The sequence below is a fragment of the Parambassis ranga genome, chromosome 2 (assembly GCF_900634625.1).
Source record: "Parambassis ranga chromosome 2, fParRan2.1, whole genome shotgun sequence".
NCBI classification, from domain to species: Eukaryota; Metazoa; Chordata; class Actinopteri; family Ambassidae; genus Parambassis; species Parambassis ranga.
Window position 1 is genome coordinate 43,533,132 of NC_041023.1, and position 23,130 is coordinate 43,556,261.

Sequence of the window (23,130 nt, forward strand, 5' to 3'; positions counted from 1 at the left end):
GTGTGTGTGTTAATCCCACTCTGCTGTGGTCAGGTGATCTGGCGCTGAGCAGCTGTGCAGCCTCGATATCGCTCTCCATCAGACAACGGGAGTCGCCGGCGCTGCGCTCAACACGCTTCAGTCTTCTCAGCCGACGCTAACGTTTAAACCGCTCGGCCAAACGCCAATCGACATGGGGGACCGGGTAGTTTTACTGCTGCTGGCCATGGCGGCTTCGTCCATGGCTGTGGAGGTAAGAAAAAGACGCTTCTGTGCGAGAATTTGTAGTATTTTCCACCATATTGTTGATGTCAGCAAACGCGTGAAGCTAGCTAGCATTAGCCATGAAGACAACCGGAAGTTGAGCTGTTAATAATTAGTTTCTCCTTTTTTTATTACAATAACACCAGGTAAATTAGAACATTTATAGCGAATAATTATTTCGTATCTACAGATTAATTACCAAAGACAAACATGAGATTTAATCTACCAGTTTGTCCGCCCGTACGCGTTGTTTAGAATTAATAACGGACTCTTAGGATTTCCACTGTAACAATTAAAAGCAGAATGATCACATATGCATTATTATTTAACCACGTTGTAGTTTCCACAGTGGTGTTTTTGGCACAGTCTGGTATTAGGCGTATTGTTTGGCACCCCTTTTATTGTGAAGGGTTTAACCGGAAGTACGGTGTAAAATCCTACCAGAGTGCAAGTACTTGGATTTTTTTTTTCTAAAACAGAGACTACGCAGTGTTTTTAATCAATGTCGTACAACCTGCCGGGTGGTTTATTAGTATATATATGATCATGTATCAGTAATGATGTTGATTGTATAAGCGGACGGGTTGTAGGGTGGCTTTAAATGCCCTCGTCCCGGTGCCTGCTGGTGCCGTTTCTCCAGTAAAGCCTGTGGGAGCTGATTTAATGTGGCTGTGTAACAATAGCGAGGACGTCTCCTCTTTTAAATCTTCACCCACTTTGTTTCTTTCTCCTTTTTTTTTATTTCTTCGATTGCGAAGTTGTGTAAAGCAGCTGATTATTTACCCTCAGTGCGCAAATATTTACGCACGCTGCTGCAGCCTAAAATAGCCTGTTTATTATTGATTTTAGGCTAATTCATTCTCAAACTAATCACAGTGAATAAATGAAAAGCCTGCTGTCTCATTTCTTCATATCCCGAGGGGATAGAATGTTTGAAGAGGGGGAGAGTGGGCGTGTGTTTGGGAATGGAAATAAGTCAAGAAGACATCTTTGTTCCTTTTGCAATAAAAACGTGACGCCTCGGTGTTTATTTCTTTCTTTAAAACAAAAAAAAATGACGTGAATATCACGTAAATACGGATGTTACCAAGGCAAACGGATCAGTATTAACGCCCTGCACATATTCCTGTCAGCTGGTGGAGAATAGAGAAGTAAGATGGCGGCGGTGCACTGCAGCATTTATATGGAGGGGTCGGGAGCCTGGGAAGCCAACAGGAGGCTGTACTCATTGTTGCCTTCCAGGCTCCGTACTGATCCATCACAGGGAGTTTCATGTGAGATCTGTCATGTTATAGTGCAGTGCAGTCACCGTGCATGCTTTTATAGTGCAGTGATGAGGCTTTTGTGGATGTAAAGTGCACAAATATCACGTCATTCGTGTGACATTATGCTGAGTGATGCTTATTGAACATCCAGCTGTAGAGCAGCTGCAGCCCTGTGTGATCCTGTCAATACTGCTGGTTATTGGCTGCTATATTCGGCTTGTTTTGAGCCTTTTAGGATCAGCCTGGATGCTTTTTTGTCTCGTTTGAATAAAGCAGCAAAGAGGCCACAAGTTCAGACAGTCTGTGAGTTGTGTATTTTATCAACATGAAGCGTCCGAGAGATGAAACGTGTAAGAATTAATACAGGCGAGATTAAATCGGAGCTGAAAATGAGACGATGCAGTTTTTTTTTTTTTTATTATTATTTGATCTTGTTGGGGCTTGTTTATGTTGCCTCCATGAGTGGCCCCGCACAAACACACACTTCTAAGCACACAGCTCTAGGAAGCGTCTTTTCCTGACGGGCCCGCCCTGTACATGCTGGCCGTGATGTGGAGCGTGGGAGTTGGTTGCCAGCCCTTTTGTGTTGTTTGGAAATCCTTGGGAAATGGCTCTTGGATGGGTGCAGGCAGCCTGTTTGTGTGCGTACTGCAGTCCTTTCAAGCCTTCGGGCGGACCAGCCCCTCTCCTCCTTATTAGCGAGCCTTAATGCCATTATGGCTGTTGGCACTGCCAGTGTTTCTCTGGCACCTTCTCTGCTGCAGTCTTAGCAGAAAAAATCCGCTTCTCTTCTCTTTTGTTTCACGCACTCCCTCTCGGCTGCACTTCTGTTTCTGTTTTATACTGTGAGAGTGTGAAATGATTGTAGACTTGAGCTGCCCATCGCTTTAAGTCAGAGAAACCGAATTCTGCTGCATTTGGACATCTTTTATGTCACACCAGGAGCTAAAACAACTGGTAAAGGATTAGGTAATTTGTCAAGTAAAAGCCTTTTTGGGCTCTGGTGTGAAGAGCTACAGCCCTCACTGACCTTTGCTAATCTCTGTTTTCACTGTAAAAAGGTCTAGTTGGCATTCATTCCTCCGTGTTCTTTCTCCTCCCTCTTTTTCATCCATGATGTCCAACCAGCTACCTTGTGCAAACAGCACATTGTCCGTCTTGGTTGTGTCAACAACAACACTGACGCCACAGTGTTCCCAATTAGTGCACCCACCCCTGTCTCTGTCCTGGAGAACAGAATTCCTGACCTTTCAATGATGTTATTGCTGTTGTCATGGTGCCTGGAAACAGGGATGTGCTCGCTTGGAGCTGCATGAGAAGCTCACCTCACCTGTGCCTTCCTCTTCCCTTGTGTTGAACGTTTCTTTTTCTTTTTTTTTAATACTCGTAGTCATTAGCTGTCTTTGTGCCTTTCTCCTACTGGAGCCCCCGGCTCTCTCGTTCAAAGCATGGTAGGAATCTGGTGGTGCTGACTTCAGCTCAAAGGCCTGCTTTGTGTGGTACACCTGGCCTCTGAAAGCGATACTGTGAACAAACATGAGGAGGTTTGATTAGATTTCTGCTCCAGATAAAGTCTAAGCAGCTCAAAAAAATGATTTGTGTTCTGCACCTTCAGCTCAAAATATTGGAACCTGCTTGTGTCCTCTGGCCAATAATTAGCTCGTCTTCACCGTTCTCCCTCCCACCTCACACTATTAGAGCTCATCTCCCACCAGGCAGCACCATTCATCACGACTGGCCTGTTATATCCATCTGTAAATATCAGCAGTGCACCATAAAGACACACTCTTCATTCCACTGCTGCTGAGTAAGCAGCTGTTGGTACCAAATCTGAATAATAAGCTGAGCGACATTCCGCCCTGACCCGTGCTGTTACCCAGCAGGCAGCACAGGGTGCATCGCCCACAGTCTCCACATCTGAAAGCACGTTCCTGTCACTTTTTGGCAGTAGTCAGGGTTGCAGTGTGTCTTATGTACGAGGCTGACCTTCCACTGAGATATGACCGACAGTGTGATAATCGGGCCAAGGCCAGTACAATCAGGGTTTAATCATGGATTTCGTCACAAGGCTGCAACATTATGAGTGTATGAAAGATGATGGCTGCACATAAATTCAAGAGTGGGTGTGTAGCATATGGTGTTGCAATCATTATAATGAATTATGACACGTCATGGATGAGTTTTGACTTAGTTCAACAGGCTGCTTGTGTGGCTAAGAAGAGTAAGGCTCGTGCAGAGCTACAGTAGATCATCCTGCTTAGATTCCATCATAAAAAGTTCCGTGAATTCACGATCAGATTTTGTGCAACGTGACGTGTGCTTCTCATGCGAATACGTTTCGCTGACCTCCAGACGTGTGCCAGATGTTGTTCATGCTCCAAGCTGAAAGGTCAGAAAGCGTGCAGAAATGAAAGTAAGCGTGCATGCATCGATGTGTCGGGATTAAACATTTGCACATTTGCTTGCATTTGATATCTCAGCAAGCAGCTAAATATGACAAATCCAGAATCTTTCCATCATCACGCAGACAGATTTCTTGGAACCACCGCAGAGCCGGACTCCCCGTGCCATTTTTTTTTTCTCTTCTCCTACTTTCCACCATGCTCATATTTTCGTCTTTTCAGCACTTTTTTTTTTTTTGGTTCCTGCTGACTCATTATTTCTGGAGAGATTTTCTTCTTAATGATGACTGAATACTTCCCCATCTCTGTCTCCACAGAAAAAAAAGCCCTTGTTTTATAAAGATTACTGAATATTCCTTCACCAGCAGAAATGATCTCATCCTCTCGCTTCCATTGTCTACACTCTCATCATCTTGGGTGTTCAGGGTTGCCATAGCAGTAGAGCCTTCCCCAGGTGCCTGCTACTTGGACTATAATTAGGCCACTCTGTATTATTCCTGCCTGTTCCTCTGCTCTCTCTTTTTTAGCTCCAGATGAATTTGTCACTCTCCCCTTTTTTTTGTGTTACTGATGTGCTGCGTATCCCTCAGCCTGAGATTCACAGATCAGAGGCTTTATGAACCTCTTCAAGTCTGGCGACACACCATCAGTTGTAGATGACGTGAAGTGCTCTCGGAGCCCAACTGTGAAATTGGAACACTTGTTTCAAATGCCAAGCTCTCTGTGTGTGTCTATGGTGTGTGTGTGTGTAGGTGCAGTGTTGCGTCAAAATGTGGACGAGTATTCTCGGCCGTGTGTGCCGCTATTTCTGGATCTGTTTTCCTGTTTGGTCTCCATGAAAGTGGGTGTTCTTCCTGTGTTTGTACAGTAAACTGGAGCTGTGTGTGTGTGTGTGTGTGTTTGTTGTGGGCGGTGATAGGAAGTCAAATTGTGTAAATTGACTGTAATGCTGCATCACTTCTGTTGGTTGTTTCAGCTCCTGATGATGATATTTCTGGAAGTACACACCCATCGGTGCTCTGACTAACTGATGAAAGTGACCTCAGCTCACAAGCATCCATGTAGTTCTTCATTTTCTGAAGGGAGTCTGGTGTTTCAAGGACAGAACTGCTTCATTTAACCTTTTCTAAAATGGTAAAATGTGCACCAAAGAGGGCTCTAACACGCTGAGTGCTGTGTGTGTGTGTGTCTTTTGTTGCTCTTGTGGCACAGCCCATTGAGGACAGATGATGTAATGTGTGAAAAAGACATCAAGTACACACTTATTTCAGGCGAAAGAATGTCAAGTATGGTGGAGTAGAAATGGTGACTGGACTTTGCCCTCATAGGTGAAGAGATTTTGACAGACTTTGCATCATTTCAAACCAGAGTGGCATCAGTTTAAAGAGCGTATCATCAACATGTGTGCACAAGAGATCTGAGCGGCGCTGAACGAGCGGGACATTTTTGCAGGCTTAGTGGCTGACACACACACACATTTACACTTCCTCTCCAAAGAAAACTGATGATGAAATTCTCACTCCCAGGTGACTTTGATAATAGTCTTGCCTCAGGTTGCCACAGCGATGACGGAGGGAGGTTATAAGAGGCAGCTCCCTGGGGCTAAGAGCAGCCTCCGTATCCATGGTGATTATAACTAAGGAAACCAAGAGTCCCTCCATCACGTCTAGACAAATTAAGTGGGCAGAATTCAGAACTGTTTTTCCTACACACTTCTAATCAGATTTTAAACAGATTTGTCTGAGATGCTAATTCCTGAGGAAGCCCTCGAGACAAAGCTTAATCGCACTGAATATGAATGAAGATAATTCTTCAAACAAACTTAGATTCTCCTCTTAGACTCAGTGGAAAAGCTCTTGAAGATGAGGGAAGCAGGCCCAGAGTCAGAGCCGTGAACATGACACGAGGAAGCATTCGACTGTGTTAGCTTGACCTTTTAAGCCCAAATAAGTTAGAAGATCAATATTTATCTCAGACTTGACTATTGATCCAAGAAATGCCTGAATGAACATGGTGCTGCGCCCGTTCCTGAAGGTGCTCGAGTTTCATTATAGCCAGATTCACCACACGTTAATCCAATCGATTGCAGATCTGTTTTTCAAAATGTGCCTTTTCACTGTGTTTTTAAATTTAGTCTGTAATTGAACGTTTGGCTGACAAGGGAGTACATGGGGCAGGGGGATCAGCTCCTGGCTGCCCTGTAATCACTGACACAGTCTTTTGTTTCCCAAACATCAGGCACAGATAGTGTTACACACACTCTGAGTCTGGTCAGAGATGATCTGAAGGGTTTTAAGTAACAGCAGGGCTTGCATGCCAAGGTGTGTGTGTGTGTGTGTGTGCAGCTTTGTGAAAAAGCATTCTTTGTTTAATTCAGCTGTCACAAGCGAAGGAAACAGCGATGCACCTCGGGCCGGGCTTCTGCTCCGTTCCCCAGGAATTGATTGATTAATGGCTAGAAGTAAGGCTGTAGAAGTGTATCGCATCACATAACACGTTATCCCACTCATAACTGCTTAAAGGATACACAGTAAAGTCCTTAGTTTCATTGTGTTAAGCTGCCACACTGTCTATCTATCTAAGCCATTGTTAACCATCTAGTTGACATTATCTTGTATGTGTGGTACAGTATGTCACGGTCTGGACAATAACACCCTGTCTTGTTCGCTTCTTGCCTAGACATAGCAAAAGATGAGAGAAAGCCTGTGTGTGTGTGTGTGTGTGTGTCTGTACAGCTCCTCACTCTCCAGGGAGTCTCCCTTTGGGATGAGAGCTGATCTAAGACACACTCCCCGCTTATCCCCTCCACCTTCACCCAGCTCCCCCATGGCAGGCCTGGACGGCTCTGATAAGACTGTACAATTAATAGCACTGCAGGACCAGCGCCCATGGGGACACTTCAAAGATTGCGTGTGCTTTTGGCTCACTGGAATACATTAAACTGTCTCTCAGCATCTATTTGTGTGTGTGTGTGTGTGTGTGTGCAAGGATAGATTTATTTGTGCTTGTGATGTAATATTTACATTCACATGTAATGGGTGATGTGACCCAGCCCTGTTTTTTCGTGCGGCTGATTGCATCGCATCGAGCGGGTTCTTGCAGGATTTACATAAAGTGTGTAGCGTATAGAAGATCAAAAATTAAAGTTGCTAAATAATGAACATATGACAGGCAGACACATGAGGCCTCTTGCATGTGGAGCCGTCTGTGCTGCAGCTTCCTGACCGTAAACCTCCTCGGGGGGTAGCAAACCACTCTATCAGATTGCAGCAGCAGAATAATCTGGCTTTAATCGCTCTGCTACTATAAACTTGTATGTTATTGCATTATATTATTAGATTGTTGTCTTGTCTGTTTGTGCTTCTTCTTTGCCTCGGGGTAAATTAAATTTAATTTCACCCCCATATTTTTTTTTGGATGTGTTTTTGTAGACCAGCATGGCATGCCAGGCTCTAACCGGACACGGGCTGCATGTAAGCTTCATTTTCTGGTCACATATGTGAGTTTGGGTGCTAAAAAATTCTATTTCTAGCTTCCTAAACTGGAGCTCTCAGGTCTATTAGTTCCAGGTTTATGGAACAATAGAGCTCTTTCATCAGCTAATATGATGAATAAAATCTGCAGGAAGCTGAAAAGCGTTTTTGATGGATCACCTCTGCTGTTGCGTCATTTCTAATTTCTCTCTGCAGGGAGAAGTAGCTGGCTTTAATTGAACCATCTTCTGAGGGTCAATCTCATATAGCATCAGCCTCCTTTCCCTCTGGCTTATTCCCCCTGTTGTTACGGTGATGGCTATCATGCCAGATTGAGACCAAAGGAGGATATTTTTCCTGACCGGGTTGCCGTCCTAATCCCCAGTGCCCAGATTACTGCTCCCTCCCCTCCCTGCAGGACGACCGGCTGGCAGACTGGCAGGGCTGTGAACCTGAGCAGAGATAGGATAAAGACAGAGCGAGCGAAGGAGGAGGGAAGCCTGGTGTCTCCTTCTATAACGTACAACACTTTGCGGCTGATGTGTCTCGCCATTTCATCAGGCTGCCTTGTGCCATCTGTTGCTCGGTCAGGGTAGATTCTAGCTTCACAGGTTTAGTCAGAAGAAAACAATCCCTTTGTGGAGGATTTGTAAAGTGTGTGCAATCCTTTCTGCACGCAGCATGATCTGTGGTGTTCCTGTGTGCTTCCAGACATTCTACTGTTTCCTGATTGTTGTATTTTTTTGTTTTTTCTTCCTCCCTGTCTCCGGCCTTTCATCCTCACATCCGTTCACTTTTACAGAGCTCTTGACCTTCTGCTTGAGCCTGAAGGCTTATTGTCCAATTCATCTGTTCTCCAATCTCTCTGCGTTCCTCGCCATTGTGGTTATTATTGTTCTTTCTCTCTACTTATTCCTGCCTTTGCCGCCATCCTGGGACTCTTGATTTATAAGCTTGCAGCGAAGGCCTGGCCGATTCCCTCCTCCCCCTTCAAACAGAAGACGGAGCGGTGCAGAGATAGCGGTGGAAAGGCTGAGAGGCAGGAGAGAGAGAACGATGGGCTACGATATGATTTACCAGCCAAAAGAGGGTGACACAAAGAATTTGAATGTCAGCAAGCAGTAGGCACTGATTTGCCTACCTATGGCTCAGAGCAGAGAGGACGTTGGTTTATCTCTTTGAATAGGCGACAGAGTGAGGGCCAGAGGCTGGACAGATAGGGTCAAAATGAAACCGGGCACCCCTGAAAGTGAGTTAATTAAAAGATAGCGCATGTGCGTCACTTTTCAAAGATTATTTGAAACATTTATTTTTCTGAGTTTGCTGGTTTTTACTGGTAATGATGTGATCTCTGCCTCTTAGCGCTGCTCACTCACAGATGTCAGCGTGGAGTAGGAGACCCTTAAATAACCCTCTGTGGTGCAGATGGCTCGGTGTCAGGACTGATGGCCACCAGTGTTAAGTTGTCAGTGGTGGGAGGGCTGCAGCCTCACCCTGCTTTGTGTGTGTGTGTGAGGGATTTACTGATGCCTGTGCAGCCACAGCTTGTGTCTTATCACGCTGACCTGCAGGGGGATGTGAACTTTGAAGGTGCATATTTGACCCGGGGACTGTAATGTGATCTGTTTAGTATGAATCCCCACCCACACTTCCTGTGATTGCTGTAGTATTACATTGTTCAGGTGCTGGTTTTATTGTATTAGGTCTCAGGTGAATACAGAGGAGCTTGCTGAAAGCTCCTGAGCGAGCACATCTGCTAAATCGATCCGAAGATTTGAGTTTTCAGCTTGGAAATTGAATATATTCTCATATTGGAAGCAGACTTTGTGCCCCGGGCTGCTTGGAGAGAATAAAGTCTGGAGGAAAAAAAATATGCTATGCATCTCACAAAACAACATTTGTTTGCCTGCCAGGGCCTTCAAAACCATTAACAAGATTAGGGAGAGCACAATGGCAGCAGTCCCTCTCCTCCCTCCCTCTGTCTCCTTCGCCTTTTTCCTCACATATTCCCTCCCATTTTGTTCTAGCTCATTTGCCAGTACAATGCAGACATTCAGTGTTTTGTCTGCACCTCCTCTCCTAGGGGAACTCGAGCACAAAACCTCCTTATGCAGGCAGACAGCAGTAGCACACACACACAAGAAGAGGCACAAATCGACACACAGGAGTGCAAATTAACACAAAATTAATACATTCGTGCCAAAGGCAGACCTTCTCCCTTCACACACACACTCATGTTTGCTCACTCCCATTGCCTCCAGCCAACCTGCTCTCAGTTTGAGCTGTGCTAACGGGGATAAATGAAGCAAAAGCAAATCGGCAGAGGCTTATATAAACACTATACCATGCTGGAAAAAGACAAAAACACCACAGAGATGTACACTGTTCCTATAAAGGGTTTAGCACAGGGCAGCTGAGTAGGTGTGTGACAACAGAGGGAGTATTTGTTTGCTCCAGGCCTTTGGTTTGAGGTAATTTATTCTAGTAAGGCTATTGATTTTCATCATTTTTCTTCCACAGATGCATGCATTTTTAAAATGATTGCAACATTTAGAAACTGAGGACGCACACCTTCCCTTAAACCGGCTCTCCTCACACTTATCTCCTCTCTCTTCTATCATAGTAATAACATTTAATTGCATCCGTTTTGCATTTTTCAGCACAAGTGCTCAAAGAAGATGAGCGGTATATCTCGTTAAATCTCTCCTCCTCTTCTCCCTTCAACCTCAGGTGCCTACAGATGTTTCTATGGGTCTGCTGGCTGAGCCCCAGGTGGCCATGTTTTGCGGCAAACTCAACATGCACATCAACGTGCAGAGCGGCAAGTGGGAGCCAGACCCCTCGGGCACCAAGAGCTGCATCGGGACCAAGGAGGGCATCCTGCAGTACTGCCAGGAGGTACAGTGTGTGTGTGTGTGTGTGTGTGGGGGTCTTGTGTTACATGTTGTTATTAGCTGATGTGAATCTATATTGTATGAATTAATCATTGCTCGGAAACGGGCGCCATAAAATGGGAAACCCTCAGACTGTAATTACCCAGTGTTTATGTTGTTTTCAGTGAGCAATAAATCTGGGAGATGAATTTTTATAGACATGACATTTAAGTAGGATTTTTTTGGGCGGGTAATTTACATTTTTATCCATTAAGGTGACACTTTAAAAGGCAGCAGAGCAGCCTCTTTACTGATAAGACGTGAGAGGAGTGTTTCTCTAATAGAAGTGTTTTTAGCAACTGTAAGAAGAGGTATTTGTTCCTGCTGGTGTGAGAGAACATTTAAAAAAGTCTGTCGTGAGTGGACTACACAGCCTGCAAGCAGATTTGTTTTCAGTCACCAAAATCCTCAATTTGGCAGCATGACACCACGCCAAAAACTCCGCTCAGTAAACAAGCTGCTTAAATCCATGTGACTTTACTTTACAAGCCACGGTAAGTGGCTTGTAAAGTATAAAGCTACATTCAACACTGAATGTGTCTCCTGTAAGAGTTGTTGGTATATTATTTTCTCCAAAGCAGCATCATTTCACCCACTTGCACTTTACAACAGGGTACAGGCAGAGGAGTTGTCTGATAAGGAGGAGACAGCCTCAAAGCACAATAACTTCATCTCTCCCATTGATAACAAATCTACTGATAAACACTTTACAGCTTGAACCTTTTGTATCACAAAATATAAAAAGACAAGACTGTGAGCTTTCCTCTCCTCCCTAAAGCTGAACGTCAAAGACGAAGTGTGACAACTAGGAACCAAGAAGGTTACAGAATGACTATTTTTTCCTCTGCTTTGGGAGAGAAAATAGCAGAGGAGGTGTCATGACAAAGAATGAGAGGATGACATGCTGCATATTGTGCCGAGGCAGATGTCATGCATGTCTGGGAGGGGTACAGAGGGGAGACACAGCGGAAAAACATCTTAATATTTTTGCCAGGAACAGAATAGACGGGTAATCTTTGGAATAGATTAGCAAAAGCTCACTTGATGCCTGTAACTGTGTGACCTCAGCGGCATGGATCAGTGTTAATTCCAGTCACAAGTCTGACACAGAAGCGCAGCAGACTGGTCATCAGCTGTTGCGGGGATAACGTTTAATGAAAGAAGAGCAAACATTTGAACACACAATGCTGTGTGTGTGTGTGTGTGTGTGTATATAGGTGTACCCAGAACTCCAGATTACCAATGTGGTGGAGGCCAACCAACCCGTCAGCATCCAGAACTGGTGCAAGAAGGGCCGCAAGCAGTGTCGCAGTCACATGCACATCGTGGTGCCCTACCGCTGCCTGGGTGAGTCTCCTCATCACCAATAAATGTCGAAGTGGTTACCATAGCAACCAAATGATGGATTTTTTTTTTAAAAATGTGATCGCAGTGGGAGAGTTTGTGAGTGATGCCCTGCTCGTCCCCGACAAGTGCAAGTTCCTGCACCAGGAGCGCATGGACCAGTGTGAGAGCCACCTGCACTGGCACACTGTAGCCAAGGAGGTGAGTACACACACACACACACACACACACACACACACACACACTAAAGACACCTCCACTGCTAGCACGAACACACTCTGATGTGTTTTCTGTGCCTGCAGTCATGCGGGGACCGCACCATGAATCTCCATGACTACGGGATGCTGTTGCCGTGTGGCATCGACCGCTTCCGAGGAGTGGAGTTTGTATGCTGTCCCGCTGAGGCGGAGCGCGATGCCGACAGCGCCGAGCAGGATGCTGATGATTCTGATGTCTGGTGGGGTGGTGCAGAGACTGACTACTCTGACAACAGGTACACACACAGATAAATGAGGCCAAGGCGGCAGCAGTGTAATCAGCGCTCAGATCTCAGGATAGAATTTCAGAGCAAACTGCATGCTATAATTTAAATTCATACCCGCCTTCCTTCCTCTGCATCCTCCTCATCTCGCCTCCATATGTCTCCTTACTCCACCCTCACCTTCACTGCTCTCCCTTTGCCCCTCCCCATCCCTCTTTATCCCCCAGTATGGTGCGGGAGCCAGAGCCAGCTGAGCAGCAAGAGGAAACCAAGCCATCTGTGGTACAGGAGGAGCGAGAGGAGGAGGAGGAGGAAGAGGAAGTGGAGGAGGTGGTGAATGAGGAAGATGACAAGGAAGATGAGGAGGAAGAGCAGGAGGAAGAGGACGTGCTGGACAACGACCAGGATGGAGACGGAGAGGAGGATGAGGAGGTAGTGGGGGAAGAAGAGGAGGAGGAGGAGGAGGAGGAGGAGGAAGGGGATGACGATATTGTCGACACGCTTGATGACAACGATGATGACGACGAGCCCACTACCAATGTTGCCATGACGACAACCACTACCACCACCACCGAGTCTGTGGAAGAAGTTGTGAGAGGTGGGTAACTCACTCCTGTTGTTTATTCCCATTAATGTGTGTGACAGTCTCAGCAGAACGACAACACGGGCGAACTTCATGTTCCTCGCCAATTAATTTCCTGTTGTCACTTCTCTTGCTCATTTATCATCTCACAGATTTCATTAGCTACATTCCATTAGAATCAAAATTGGTTGTAGCAGCGCTGTTTCTTCATTTTGTGTTAAATTGGTCCTACAGCTGAATCGATAACGCTTCAGATGCTGTTCTGTTGTTCATTCTGTTACATGTTGTTGATTTTTAGTGAAAGAGGTGACACACTTACAGTACATTTTTGACAAGAGTGTGTGTATGTATACATGTGTGTCCTCCCAAGATGTATGCTGGGCCAATGCAGAGACAGGTCCATGCCGGGCCATGCTGCCCCGCTGGTACTTTGACCGCCAGGAGGGCCGCTGTGCTCAGTTTATCTACGGTGGCTGCGGAGGCAACAGGAATAACTTTGAGTCAGAGGAGTACTGCCTGTCTGTCTGCAGCAGCGTCAGTAAGTCCCGCCCACTGCAGCCAACCTGCAGGTGTGGCTGCTGGGCCCTCTTAATAACCCCTTCACTGCCAAATATTAACAGCTGCTTGGTGTGCTTCTCTTCTGCATTTCTGGCTAACATTTTACTCCTCACACTCCCAGTGTGTGTCCATGCAAATTAACAAAGGGGTGACTGAGAAGTTTGTGGCTTAACGTTGCGGACGAGTACCTTGCTGAAGGTGCAGCAGGGTGTCAGTGATGTTCTAAAATAGATTCCTAGGCCACGGACTTATCAATCACTCCTTGTACATTTGTGACCTTACCTTTCTCAAACCTGTGTGTACACTCACTCCTGCCTTCACCTTTACTCTGAGCTGTAGGGCTGTAAATGATGCTGGTTCCAGGTTGGGTCCATTTTCCAATACATGTAATTTTTGGGACCCTGCTGAGCTCTTATTTTGAAAGGTGATTCAGATGCTGGGGCTCATTTTCACGGACAGCTTTTTTGTAGAGGCTGCAAGACATTTTTTGCATCGCCATGGCAACGCTGTTGTTGCGCTATGGAGCATGTAAGAAAACCACTGATTCCAGCCATTCCCACAGCCATCGTCTTTTATTACCTGAGCATGTATATGAGGTGTAAAATCATCCGGGCAGGAATTATTTTTTGCAATAATCTGCGCTCAGTTGCACATTACCCGTTACATCACTCACGTTTTGAGAGCTTGCTTACATTATTCCGTCCTCATTGCTAGAAGTTGTAGTTAATCCTTTGAATGCAGTGAAATCAGATGTCAAATTATTATACAAATGTGAGGAAAAACTCATCAGTACAACATCACGCGGTCTCCACCTGCCTCCAACATCACATTGTGAGGATAGATTACCAGAGAAAACGACTCCTGAACAGTCAGAGAGTTTTAACAGAGCATCGCCTGCCTCTGAGTTCGATCTTTCACTCACAAACTGAACTGGTGTGTGTGTGTGTGTTTGCTTCTGATGCTGATTTTAGCCTTTAGGGTTCAGTGACCTTGCTCTATGTGTGTGTGTGTGTGTGTGCATCTGCCCTGCAGCAAAATGGAGTCGTGGTATCTCCATCTCCCTATATGTTGATCTACTTTTATCTGCAGAGTGTGTGTGTGTGCAGGTTTAGGTGTGTGATTTGTTACGGTATTTCAGCTCTGCTGGAGGTGAGAAAGTGCTGCAGTATTTTTCCCCACAGTTACACACACACACACATTCTCAGTCTGGTCTTTATAAATACAACTTAACAAACGCAGTAGTATTCAAACAGCTAAAGCTCGGCTCAGGTCACGGAGAATTCATCCCTCTGTTGTTTTTGGATCTTGTGCAGTCATGCGCTGCCATCAGACATAACCGATTTCACGTGACGTTCGACCTTCACGCATGCACACAGATCCACACTGCACACTTCTGATAGCAAGTCTTAGATACATAATCAACTTTCCACTGATTAAATCCAGGTTTCACGCAATAACCCAGCCAATTTATTATTCGCTGCTAAGTCGGCCACAATTTAGCCTGTGCTCCTGAGCCCACAGGATGAATTCCACTGTCAGTCGTTTGGCAGGCGAGATCCATCACGCTCTGAATGAAGTTATATAAATGAGAGAGGGGTTTTGTTTCTCTCCCACAAAGCACTGTGGGTCATCTGAGGCGTTCACTTATTTGCTTTTGGAGGCTGGAGGCTACAGCTACTATCTTGTTTTCTTCCTCTCTAACCCTGTTAACCCTTCCTGGACTTTTGTGTTTGTGTGCAGAGGCAACTAAATGAAAGTGTGCCTCACCTACCCGCTCTTTCTTTCTCTCATTTTAATGCAGTACCCACAGCCACGCCCAGCTCCCCCGATGCGGTGGACCACTACCTGGAGACACCTGCCGACGAGAACGAACACGCCCACTTCCAGAAGGCCAAAGAAAGCCTGGAGGCCAAGCACCGCGAGAGAATGTCCCAGGTAGAAGACGCATAATTCTATGAATAGGTGTGGTGAGAAGAATGAATTGGAGCGTTTGTTAATCCCTCCCAGGTGGGCAGGCTGAGCCATGAAAACTTTAATTGCGTTCTTAAATCAAGCGGCTCGAGCCAGATAGTCAGTCAGCAGCAGCATCACAGTTTTCACAGAGCAACCTTTACTTTAGCTTAGAATGACTTGCAGAAGTCTGTGCAGTACTTCAGTTAGGCTCCGTTTGCTTTGGATGCAGGCACTCGAGTGAGTCAGAAATGAAAAGGGATGTTTGTGCCTTCATGTAGCCTCCTCACAGCTGTGTAAAGTCTCACCTCAATGTATAGATTGACAGTTCTGATGAGTTTCTCCATCCTTGGCTCAGGTGATGAGGGAGTGGGAGGAGGCTGAGAGGGAGGCCAAGAACCTTCCACGTGTTGAGAAGAAGGCCGTCATCCAGGTGCACACGCCGGACACGATAATGTTTATTTATTTTCTTGCTTTTCTCTGCTAAAATGTGTGCATTTTTTTTGCACAGCGTTTCCAGGAGAAGGTGGAGGCGCTGGAGCAGGAGGCAGCCAGCGAGCGTCAGCAGCTGGTGGAGACCCATATGGCCCGGGTGGAGGCTCTGCTGAACGACCGGCGCCGGCTGGCTTTGGAGAGCTACCTGACCGCACTGCAGCAGGACCCGCCCAGGGTACGCTGGAGACACAGTTAATGTTTTTTACCATCATGATGTTGTGTTGTGTGTCTTTCATCTCATCTGCTCCATGAATAATTCTCCTGCATGGGCACGGTTTTGTCTCTGTCTCATCTGCCTCTCCTGCAGCCCCGTCATGTCTTCAGCCTGTTGAAGAAGTACGTGCGTGCCGAGCAGAAGGACAGGCAACACACCCTCAAACACTTCGAACACGTCCGCATGGTGGATCCCAAGAAGGCAGCCCAGATCAGACCTCAGGTAGCACGCTGACTTCTCTGACTGACCACTGTTTTAACAGAGGAGAAGGGAAGCTGATGTTGTTGTTTTAACAGGTGCTGACCCACCTGCGTGTCATCGAGGAGCGCATGAACCAGTCTCTCGGACTTCTCTACAAAGTCCCCGGTGTAGCTGAGGACATCCAGGACCAAGTTGGTGAGTTAGTCGTCACAAAAAGAGTCATCAGTTGCAGAGATATGAAGGAGGACACACTGTCCTGATTGTGTTACATGTATCAGAGAGATTGAATGCTCTAAATTCCTGCCTCCAAAATTGCTTTTTTTTATGCTGATAAGGGCGTTGGAGCTATTTGGCCTAATTCTTCTGTTTAGAGTCAAATGAAACTGTTTGCAGAGGAGATAAATCCCCCCCCCCTCCCCCCGCCTCTGCATTTGCGAGGTTTCTGTGGGTTTTTGGGTTTATTGGAATTGTGTGCGTCATGCAGCCATCTGTGTCTCAGAGACGGTCACAGTCTGTACTACCGAGGAGGGGGAAAAAAAAGCAGCATTCAGTCTTTGCTAGACATCAGATTTAATAAAAAAATTTATCTTTTTTGACAGCTGTTTTATATAGAATACTATACTCATGAGGCTGTATGGAATATTAAACACAATAAAACCTAGTCCGACCTCTTCTCTTCCTTCCAGAGCTCCTGCAGAGGGAGCAGGCGGAGATGGCTCAGCAGCTGGCCAACCTGCAGACAGACGTAAGGGTGAGCTACGGAAATGACGCCCTGATGCCCGACCAGGAGCTGAGAGACGCCCAAAGCGACCTGCTGCCCCAGGAGGACACGCTAAGCTTTGGAGGAGCCGGCTTCATCCACCCAGAGAGCTTCAACCAGGCCAACACAGAGAACAAGGGTAAATACTGTTGCGGGATTACACCTGACATGTATTTTCGCTTGTACACTTTAAAGTAAACTTTTCTTTCTCTCTTTCTCTTCAGTCGAGGCCGTGGACTCTCGTCCCAGTCTTGACAGAGGCATCCCCACACGGCCAGGTCAGTACTGTTGCTGTCAGTGTAGAGACATGCCCCCTCTGGTGGTGATATGGTAATATTAGAGGCCACCTTTGATCAATGATGGTACATTAAAATATAAACCTAATGTAATCTCTGCTCAGAATGGGTCATTAATCTGCACAGATGTGGGTTGAAAAGGACTCGCTGACGTACATGTTGCATATTTAAAAAGCGTTGTAGAGTAGCTGGCAAGTAAACACTTGAAATAAAGTGGTTATGAGGATTTGCATACAGCCAGCGCCACTTGACCTCCATTAAGACGCAGGTGTGTGTCTGCTTTGTGATTTGTGATGCAGCTGTGGGGTTTATGCATGCTGCGTTTTAACACTCTGCTATCCTGTGCAGCTTTCAGTTTTATTCCTGCCCGCATGTCTGTGAGTGTCACCATCCATAATAGATTGTACTTTCCCTTGCCTCGCCAGTGACTGGAATGAAGATGGAAGCTATTCCTGAGATGCGGATGGAGACGGAGGACAGGCAGAGCACCGAGTATGAAGTCCACCACCAGAAACTGGTAAACAAACAAAACAGAAGCACATTTGAAATGCATGGATCCGAGTAAATATACAGGCTGCTTAATTAGCACACACATTGTTCCTGATGCATGCACTCTGCTCCATGTCGCCACTTTGTCCTCCTGGTAAACTCTCAAGGTTGTCACCATGGAGACAGGTGCCCATGGAGACAACCTCGTGCGTCATACTGGTGTGCTCTTCCCTGAAATCCACTGCCCTCTGATCAGTGTTAAGTTTTTCATGTTTGATATCTCAGAACAAATAATACTCCACAGCCCAGTTCTGCACTCAGCCATTAATCTCATCTGGTGTTGTAATAGCAGCACAAAAACCTCAATCCATCCTCAGTCCAAATCCAAATCCACGCACCTCATTCCTCTCACCTAAAGAATTTAATCCCTTAATCCCTGCATTTTATTACATATCACATTTCTTGCATTTACCATGAGCAGTCTGCCTCTTCAGCTCCGCTCTTAATTCGATGTAAGCTCAATCAGCAGGATAAAGTGGTGTTCAGATGTCAAGTTGAAGGTTTTGTTTATGTCTGTCGGGGGGAGTCCTGCTTTCAGAAGGCGACTAGTTTGTGAAAATGGAGCTCCGCAGAGCGCCATAATCTGACCGATAAGCTGAAGCTGTCATGTGCTTCAGAGCTGAGTCACTCAGGAGTTGACACGCAGCATGTGAACTCCTCTCCGTCCTCCCTGCAGGTCTTCTTCGCGGAGGACGTGAGCTCCAACAAGGGCGCCATCATCGGCCTGATGGTCGGAGGCGTTGTCATAGCCACCGTCATCGTCATCACCTTGGTGATGCTGCGGAAGAAGCAGTACACCTCCATCCACCACGGAGTCATCGAGGTGAGAAACGGCTGACCTGTGGTGGTTATTTGAGCATGTGTGTGCACAAGCTGTTCAGTCAGTCTGGTGTGTGTATGCATGTGTGTGTAGATAAAAGCCTTAAAATGTGTTTTATATAATTGGATTTGCTCCCTAAATAAAATGAGATTAGAATAATTTCCTTTTTCTAATCATCCACATTTATCAGTTGAGAACTTTCATTAGTAGTTTAATTAAAAAAATATGCCATGCTTTTATTTACGTCAACTACTTCCTTCTTTACGTTTGTATACATCACGCGAGCATGTGTGTGTTTGTCTCTGTTTGTGTGTAACCACCTCCTCCGTCTCCCTGGCTCCCTTCCAGGTGGATGCTGCCGTCACCCCTGAGGAGCGCCACCTGTCCAAGATGCAGCAGAACGGCTACGAGAACCCAACCTACAAGTTCTTTGAGCAGATGCAGAACTGAGGAGAATGTCACCTGTACACACACACACACAAATCTCCACCCTCCCTCCCAACCCATCCCCCCTCCTTCATTTAGTCTCTTAAAAAAAAAAAAAAAAAAAAAGGCAGTGTGGCGTAGATTATGGAGCGGCTGTACCGGGGTGTCTTTCATTTTTGCTTTGCCTGGGCGGACACTGTGGCCACGCCAGTTTTTGTTCACTTTATTGGAGCCTGACGCCTTTTAATTAAAGGAAGGGGTTTTTATACGTTGCTCCATTTTGGCCTGCTGATGTATGGGGGGTGGAGCTGCTGCCCAGTGCATCGAAGCAAACCCACTCCTGTTTAAGGGATAGACGCGTGTTCTCTCCACACTGATTCAGGGCCAGTGTACAGTAGTTTTTTTAGGGTGTGGGCTTGTGTAGGAAAATCTGACCACTGATCAGTTTCAAATCATCATTTATAATAAATGTGGCCAAGTGTTTCCCACCTACTGCACCACTACTGCACTACAGTCTACACTGGAGTATATGTGAGCCTCCTCTCCCTCCCTTCCTCCCTTCCTCCTCCTCCTCCTCCTCCTTCTTCATCCTCTTGTTTTTCTTACAACAGCTGGGCTGTGTTAAGTCACACAAAGCTCTTCTGGAGATGATAATGTTGATGATGAGGGTTAGTAATTATGTGTTCTGAATGAGCTGTTTTTATTTTCTCTCTCTCTCTCTCTCATATATATATATATATATATATATATATATATATATATATATATATATATATATATATATATATATATATATATATATAATCTTTTTTTTTCAAAAAAAGAATGAAAACGGAGAAAAAAAAAAGTCAACCGATGTAAAGTCCTTTTTTTAAATTCCGTGTACTGTTCACTGAAGTAATGCTGAAGTCTTAGCTGTTCCTATGTTAGTGCATGACAGGATTTGGAGAAACGGCGACAATTTAAAAAAAAAAAAAAAAAAAAAAGATCTTAACGCTGCTCTTTCTTGAGATCACATATAGATTGTCATTCTAGCAAGATTGTACATTTTAGTATCTTCTCGTGACCACGTGACTTCAAACAATGATGAAAATATATATATATATATAAATCTAGCCTCTGCTTTGATATCATGTAAAAAATACACATTTAAAAGAGATCTGTGATTTTTGAATTTAAGTGTGTTTCTCATTTTGATTTTGATTTTTTTCTGGCATCATCTCTTCTTTGTATATTATTCTCAGTCACTCTCTTTTGCTTTTTTTATTTAAGGCACGTTGTTGAAGGTTAAGAAGGAAATGGATGGGGGTGGGGTTAGGATTATATCTGCGTGTACGTGTTGTCATTTTCACTCCGGTGTTTGTAAGCTTTCGGTTTTTGTAATCATTTCTGCAGATAGAACAGGTGGAGTGCTGAGAGGAGGAGGAGGAGGAGGAGGAGGAGGAAGAGGAGGAGGTGGGGAGGAAATGACTTGCAGTTCCGGATGGATAGCCAGGCAGGCAGGCAGTCTGTGTATATAATGGATTTTCACCCCCCCACCCCCTTCTCTCTTCAGCACGTCCCTTCCTTCTCCTTCAGGCATGCTCCTCAGCTCTCTGCCATCAACACACACTCGACTCTCCATATAGGTGATCGGCTTTTTTTTTTCACCATCAAGAGTCGCAGGCACCCCTGTTCATCCTCATAGATTGGTGTTAAAGGTCTGTCAGTGTGACCTCTCACTCTGGTAGTTAGATCAGTGAGGAGATGGTGAGTGAAGTGTACATAAGGAGGCTGCAGTGGGGTGTGTTTTTTTTTTTTCCAGAGGGTGCTTATTTAAAAGCCTGGCAGAGGGCAGCAGAGTGGAAGAGGAAGCAGGATTTGTTTCTTTATTTTCTGTGGGTTATATATTGTTTTCCACTGTGTAATTTTGTGCAGGCCATTTGCATTGACTGGGAAACGCTTTCTACACTGTATTCCATAATAAAGTTTTGAATGTACATACAAATTCTGGTTATTTGTGTTTTGTTTTTTCACTGAGGCTAAAAATGTGTGTGTGTGTGTTTAAATATCAGAGAGACATTTCATTATATTTGGGAGGGCAGAGGTCAGGCAGGAAACAGCAGACCAGAGATGACAGGAGTTCAGTGTGTCCTCAGGGGCATGTCAGATTGTCCTAACACGGATGAACCAGGGTCATCTCGGTAAAGGTTAAATTATTATTATCACAAAACTGGAGATTCACTGATGTTTCTATTGAACCACATCCACGCTGTATTATTTTATATTTGGCTTAATTAGCTAAAAAACTTAAAAACAAAATTATTATTATTATTATTATTTAATAATAAATAATTATGTATTATTATTACAATAATATAATAATAATAATATTGTTATTATATATTTTTTTAAAGTTTTTTAGCTAATTAAGCCAAAAATAAAATAATACAGCGTGGATGTGGTTCAATAGAAACATCAGTGAATCTCCAGTTTTGTGATAATAATAATTTACCCTTTACCTTTATTATTATTATTATTATTATTATTATTATTATTATTAATTAATAATTCCCTAAAAAGTTAGCAGTGATTCATGTTTTGGTTCATTTAACGTCCGCCTACATACATATATAATAAAAACACGAAGTACCCAGACGACCGTGATGTCCGTGAACGCCTCCTAAGCACCACCACATTCCCATAATCCACCGCGGTCCTCCACATTAGGATCTTGTGCTCAGAGAGTCAAACCCAAGGTGAGTCTGGCTTTTTTGAAAGAAACGACAACAGCCGTCTAATTAAAGTGTGTCTGTAGTCACTGTGTAACACCAGTAGTTGTTTTTTAGTGTAGTTTGATGAATGCCACATCGCTGCGCAGCAAACGGCAGAAGAAACCGTTTTAAAGGCTCTCCGGCTTAGCTAGCATGTTAGCATTAGCAGGGGGGCTAGAAGTAAACATTCAGCAGTAACACGGGATGAATGCGCCGTTGTATAAAACTATTCGGACGCTATTACTAGTGACTGGAGGCAGTGCTTTGTGACATTTGTTCAGTAGCGAGTAACTCGATGTCGGTTGTTTAAGTATGAGCTGGTTTTGTATACTAGCTATCTCTTGCTAGCGCTAATAGGCTATAGCTAGCCGCTACTGCAGGTGATTGTGTACTCCCAAGTTTCTATACAGTGAATGCATTGAAAATGTCTTTAGTGGATTGTTTACTTTGCTCTTCACGCCTGGCTTTCTTCTCCTCAGATGGCTCTGCATCGGTTATTCCAGCTGTCCTCCGTGCTGCGCTCCGCTGTGAGCCTGACCCTGCGCAGGAACATCGGCATGTCCGCTGTCCTCTTCAACAGGGCCAAGGAGCTCGACCCCGTCCAGAAACTGTTCCTGGACAAGATCAAGGACTACAACACCAAGAGCAAGTCAGTTAATCACAGTCCATTTACATGAAATATGCTGCATGCACTGTGACTACCAGCCCGATCAGCTCAGAGAAAATCTGAAATCTGATAATACATATTAATCTCTGCTTCTCTCAGGGCTGCTGGAGGAATTGTGGATGGTGGTGTCACCTACGAGAAGAACCTTTCTGAAGAAGTAACCAAACTGCAGAGGCTATACGGTGGAGGAGACCTCACCAAGTTCCCTGACTTCAAATTTCAAGGTCAGTTTAGGCTAAGAGGGACTTTGAACATATGAATTTGCAGAAAACATCCAGGACAAAAACTGCTGAGCTGATTTATTGAAGAGGTGCACTGTGATGTTTGTGTCCTTCATGTTTCACCAGCTCACTGTCACTGATTCTTCTTCTTCTGTTGTTTTTTCTTCCAGAGCCAAAATTTGACGAAGGAGCTAAGTAAATGCTGTCCATGTCGTGCATCTCCTACATGTCACAAATATGTTGTATTTAATAAAAAAGTAGTACATAAACAGTGGAGTGAACATACGGCTATGTCTTTAATTTAGCAAAAATATTCAGAGGTTTGATTTATTCTTGCATTATACTTACACAGTATATCTGAATGTATGTTTGACCCCTAATGTAATGGATGCTAAGCTAAATGCTAAAAAGAGTCCATCCTGTCTGCATGGAATAAAGAGCGTGGTGACTGGATGAAGCTTGATGATGGTAAGGCTTTAATGATTATTCCTTGGTC

General features: G+C 44.9%; 2 protein-coding genes across 3 annotated transcripts; both read left to right on the forward strand.

Annotated features, from left to right (window-relative positions):
* Window positions 1-55: 55 nt before the first annotated feature.
* On the forward strand, window positions 56-19,119 carry appa (amyloid beta (A4) precursor protein a). 2 transcript variants are annotated; one of them, XM_028431538.1, is made up of 17 exons: window positions 58-232; window positions 10,114-10,281; window positions 11,534-11,663; window positions 11,749-11,861; window positions 11,963-12,153; window positions 12,369-12,739; window positions 13,095-13,262; window positions 15,084-15,217; window positions 15,591-15,665; window positions 15,744-15,902; window positions 16,035-16,163; window positions 16,238-16,337; window positions 16,829-17,041; window positions 17,127-17,180; window positions 17,624-17,715; window positions 18,424-18,570; window positions 18,916-19,119. In XM_028431538.1, the coding sequence occupies exons 1-17, from the start codon at window positions 173-175 to the stop codon at window positions 19,015-19,017; spliced, it is 2,406 nt and encodes an 801-aa protein (XP_028287339.1). In that variant the 5' UTR covers window positions 58-172; the 3' UTR covers window positions 19,018-19,119. The 2 variants fall into 2 exon arrangements, with proteins under 2 accessions (XP_028287347.1, XP_028287339.1); XM_028431546.1 differs by lacking the exon at window positions 13,095-13,262 and having other exon boundaries at window positions 56-232.
* Window positions 19,120-21,632: 2,513 nt separating this feature from the next.
* On the forward strand, window positions 21,633-22,915 carry atp5pf (ATP synthase peripheral stalk subunit F6). The gene is made up of 4 exons (XM_028431841.1): window positions 21,633-21,731; window positions 22,226-22,395; window positions 22,513-22,637; window positions 22,805-22,915. Exons 2-4 carry the CDS (start codon window positions 22,226-22,228, stop codon window positions 22,831-22,833), a joined length of 324 nt encoding a protein of 107 aa, XP_028287642.1. The 5' UTR covers window positions 21,633-21,731; the 3' UTR covers window positions 22,834-22,915.
* Window positions 22,916-23,130: the final 215 nt, after the last annotated feature.

Coding starts and splice junctions, on each gene's coding strand:
- appa (XM_028431538.1), top strand. CDS start 173: ATGGGGGACCGGGTAGTTTTACTGCTGCTGGCCATGGCGGCTTCGTCC. Junction 11,664..11,748: donor GGTGCCCTACCGCTGCCTGG/GTGAGTCTCCTC, acceptor ATGTGATCGCAG/TGGGAGAGTTTGTGAGTGAT. Junction 12,154..12,368: donor ACTGACTACTCTGACAACAG/GTACACACACAG, acceptor TTTATCCCCCAG/TATGGTGCGGGAGCCAGAGC.
- atp5pf (XM_028431841.1), top strand. CDS start 22,226: ATGGCTCTGCATCGGTTATTCCAGCTGTCCTCCGTGCTGCGCTCCGCT. Junction 22,396..22,512: donor GACTACAACACCAAGAGCAA/GTCAGTTAATCA, acceptor TGCTTCTCTCAG/GGCTGCTGGAGGAATTGTGG. Junction 22,638..22,804: donor CCCTGACTTCAAATTTCAAG/GTCAGTTTAGGC, acceptor TTTTTCTTCCAG/AGCCAAAATTTGACGAAGGA.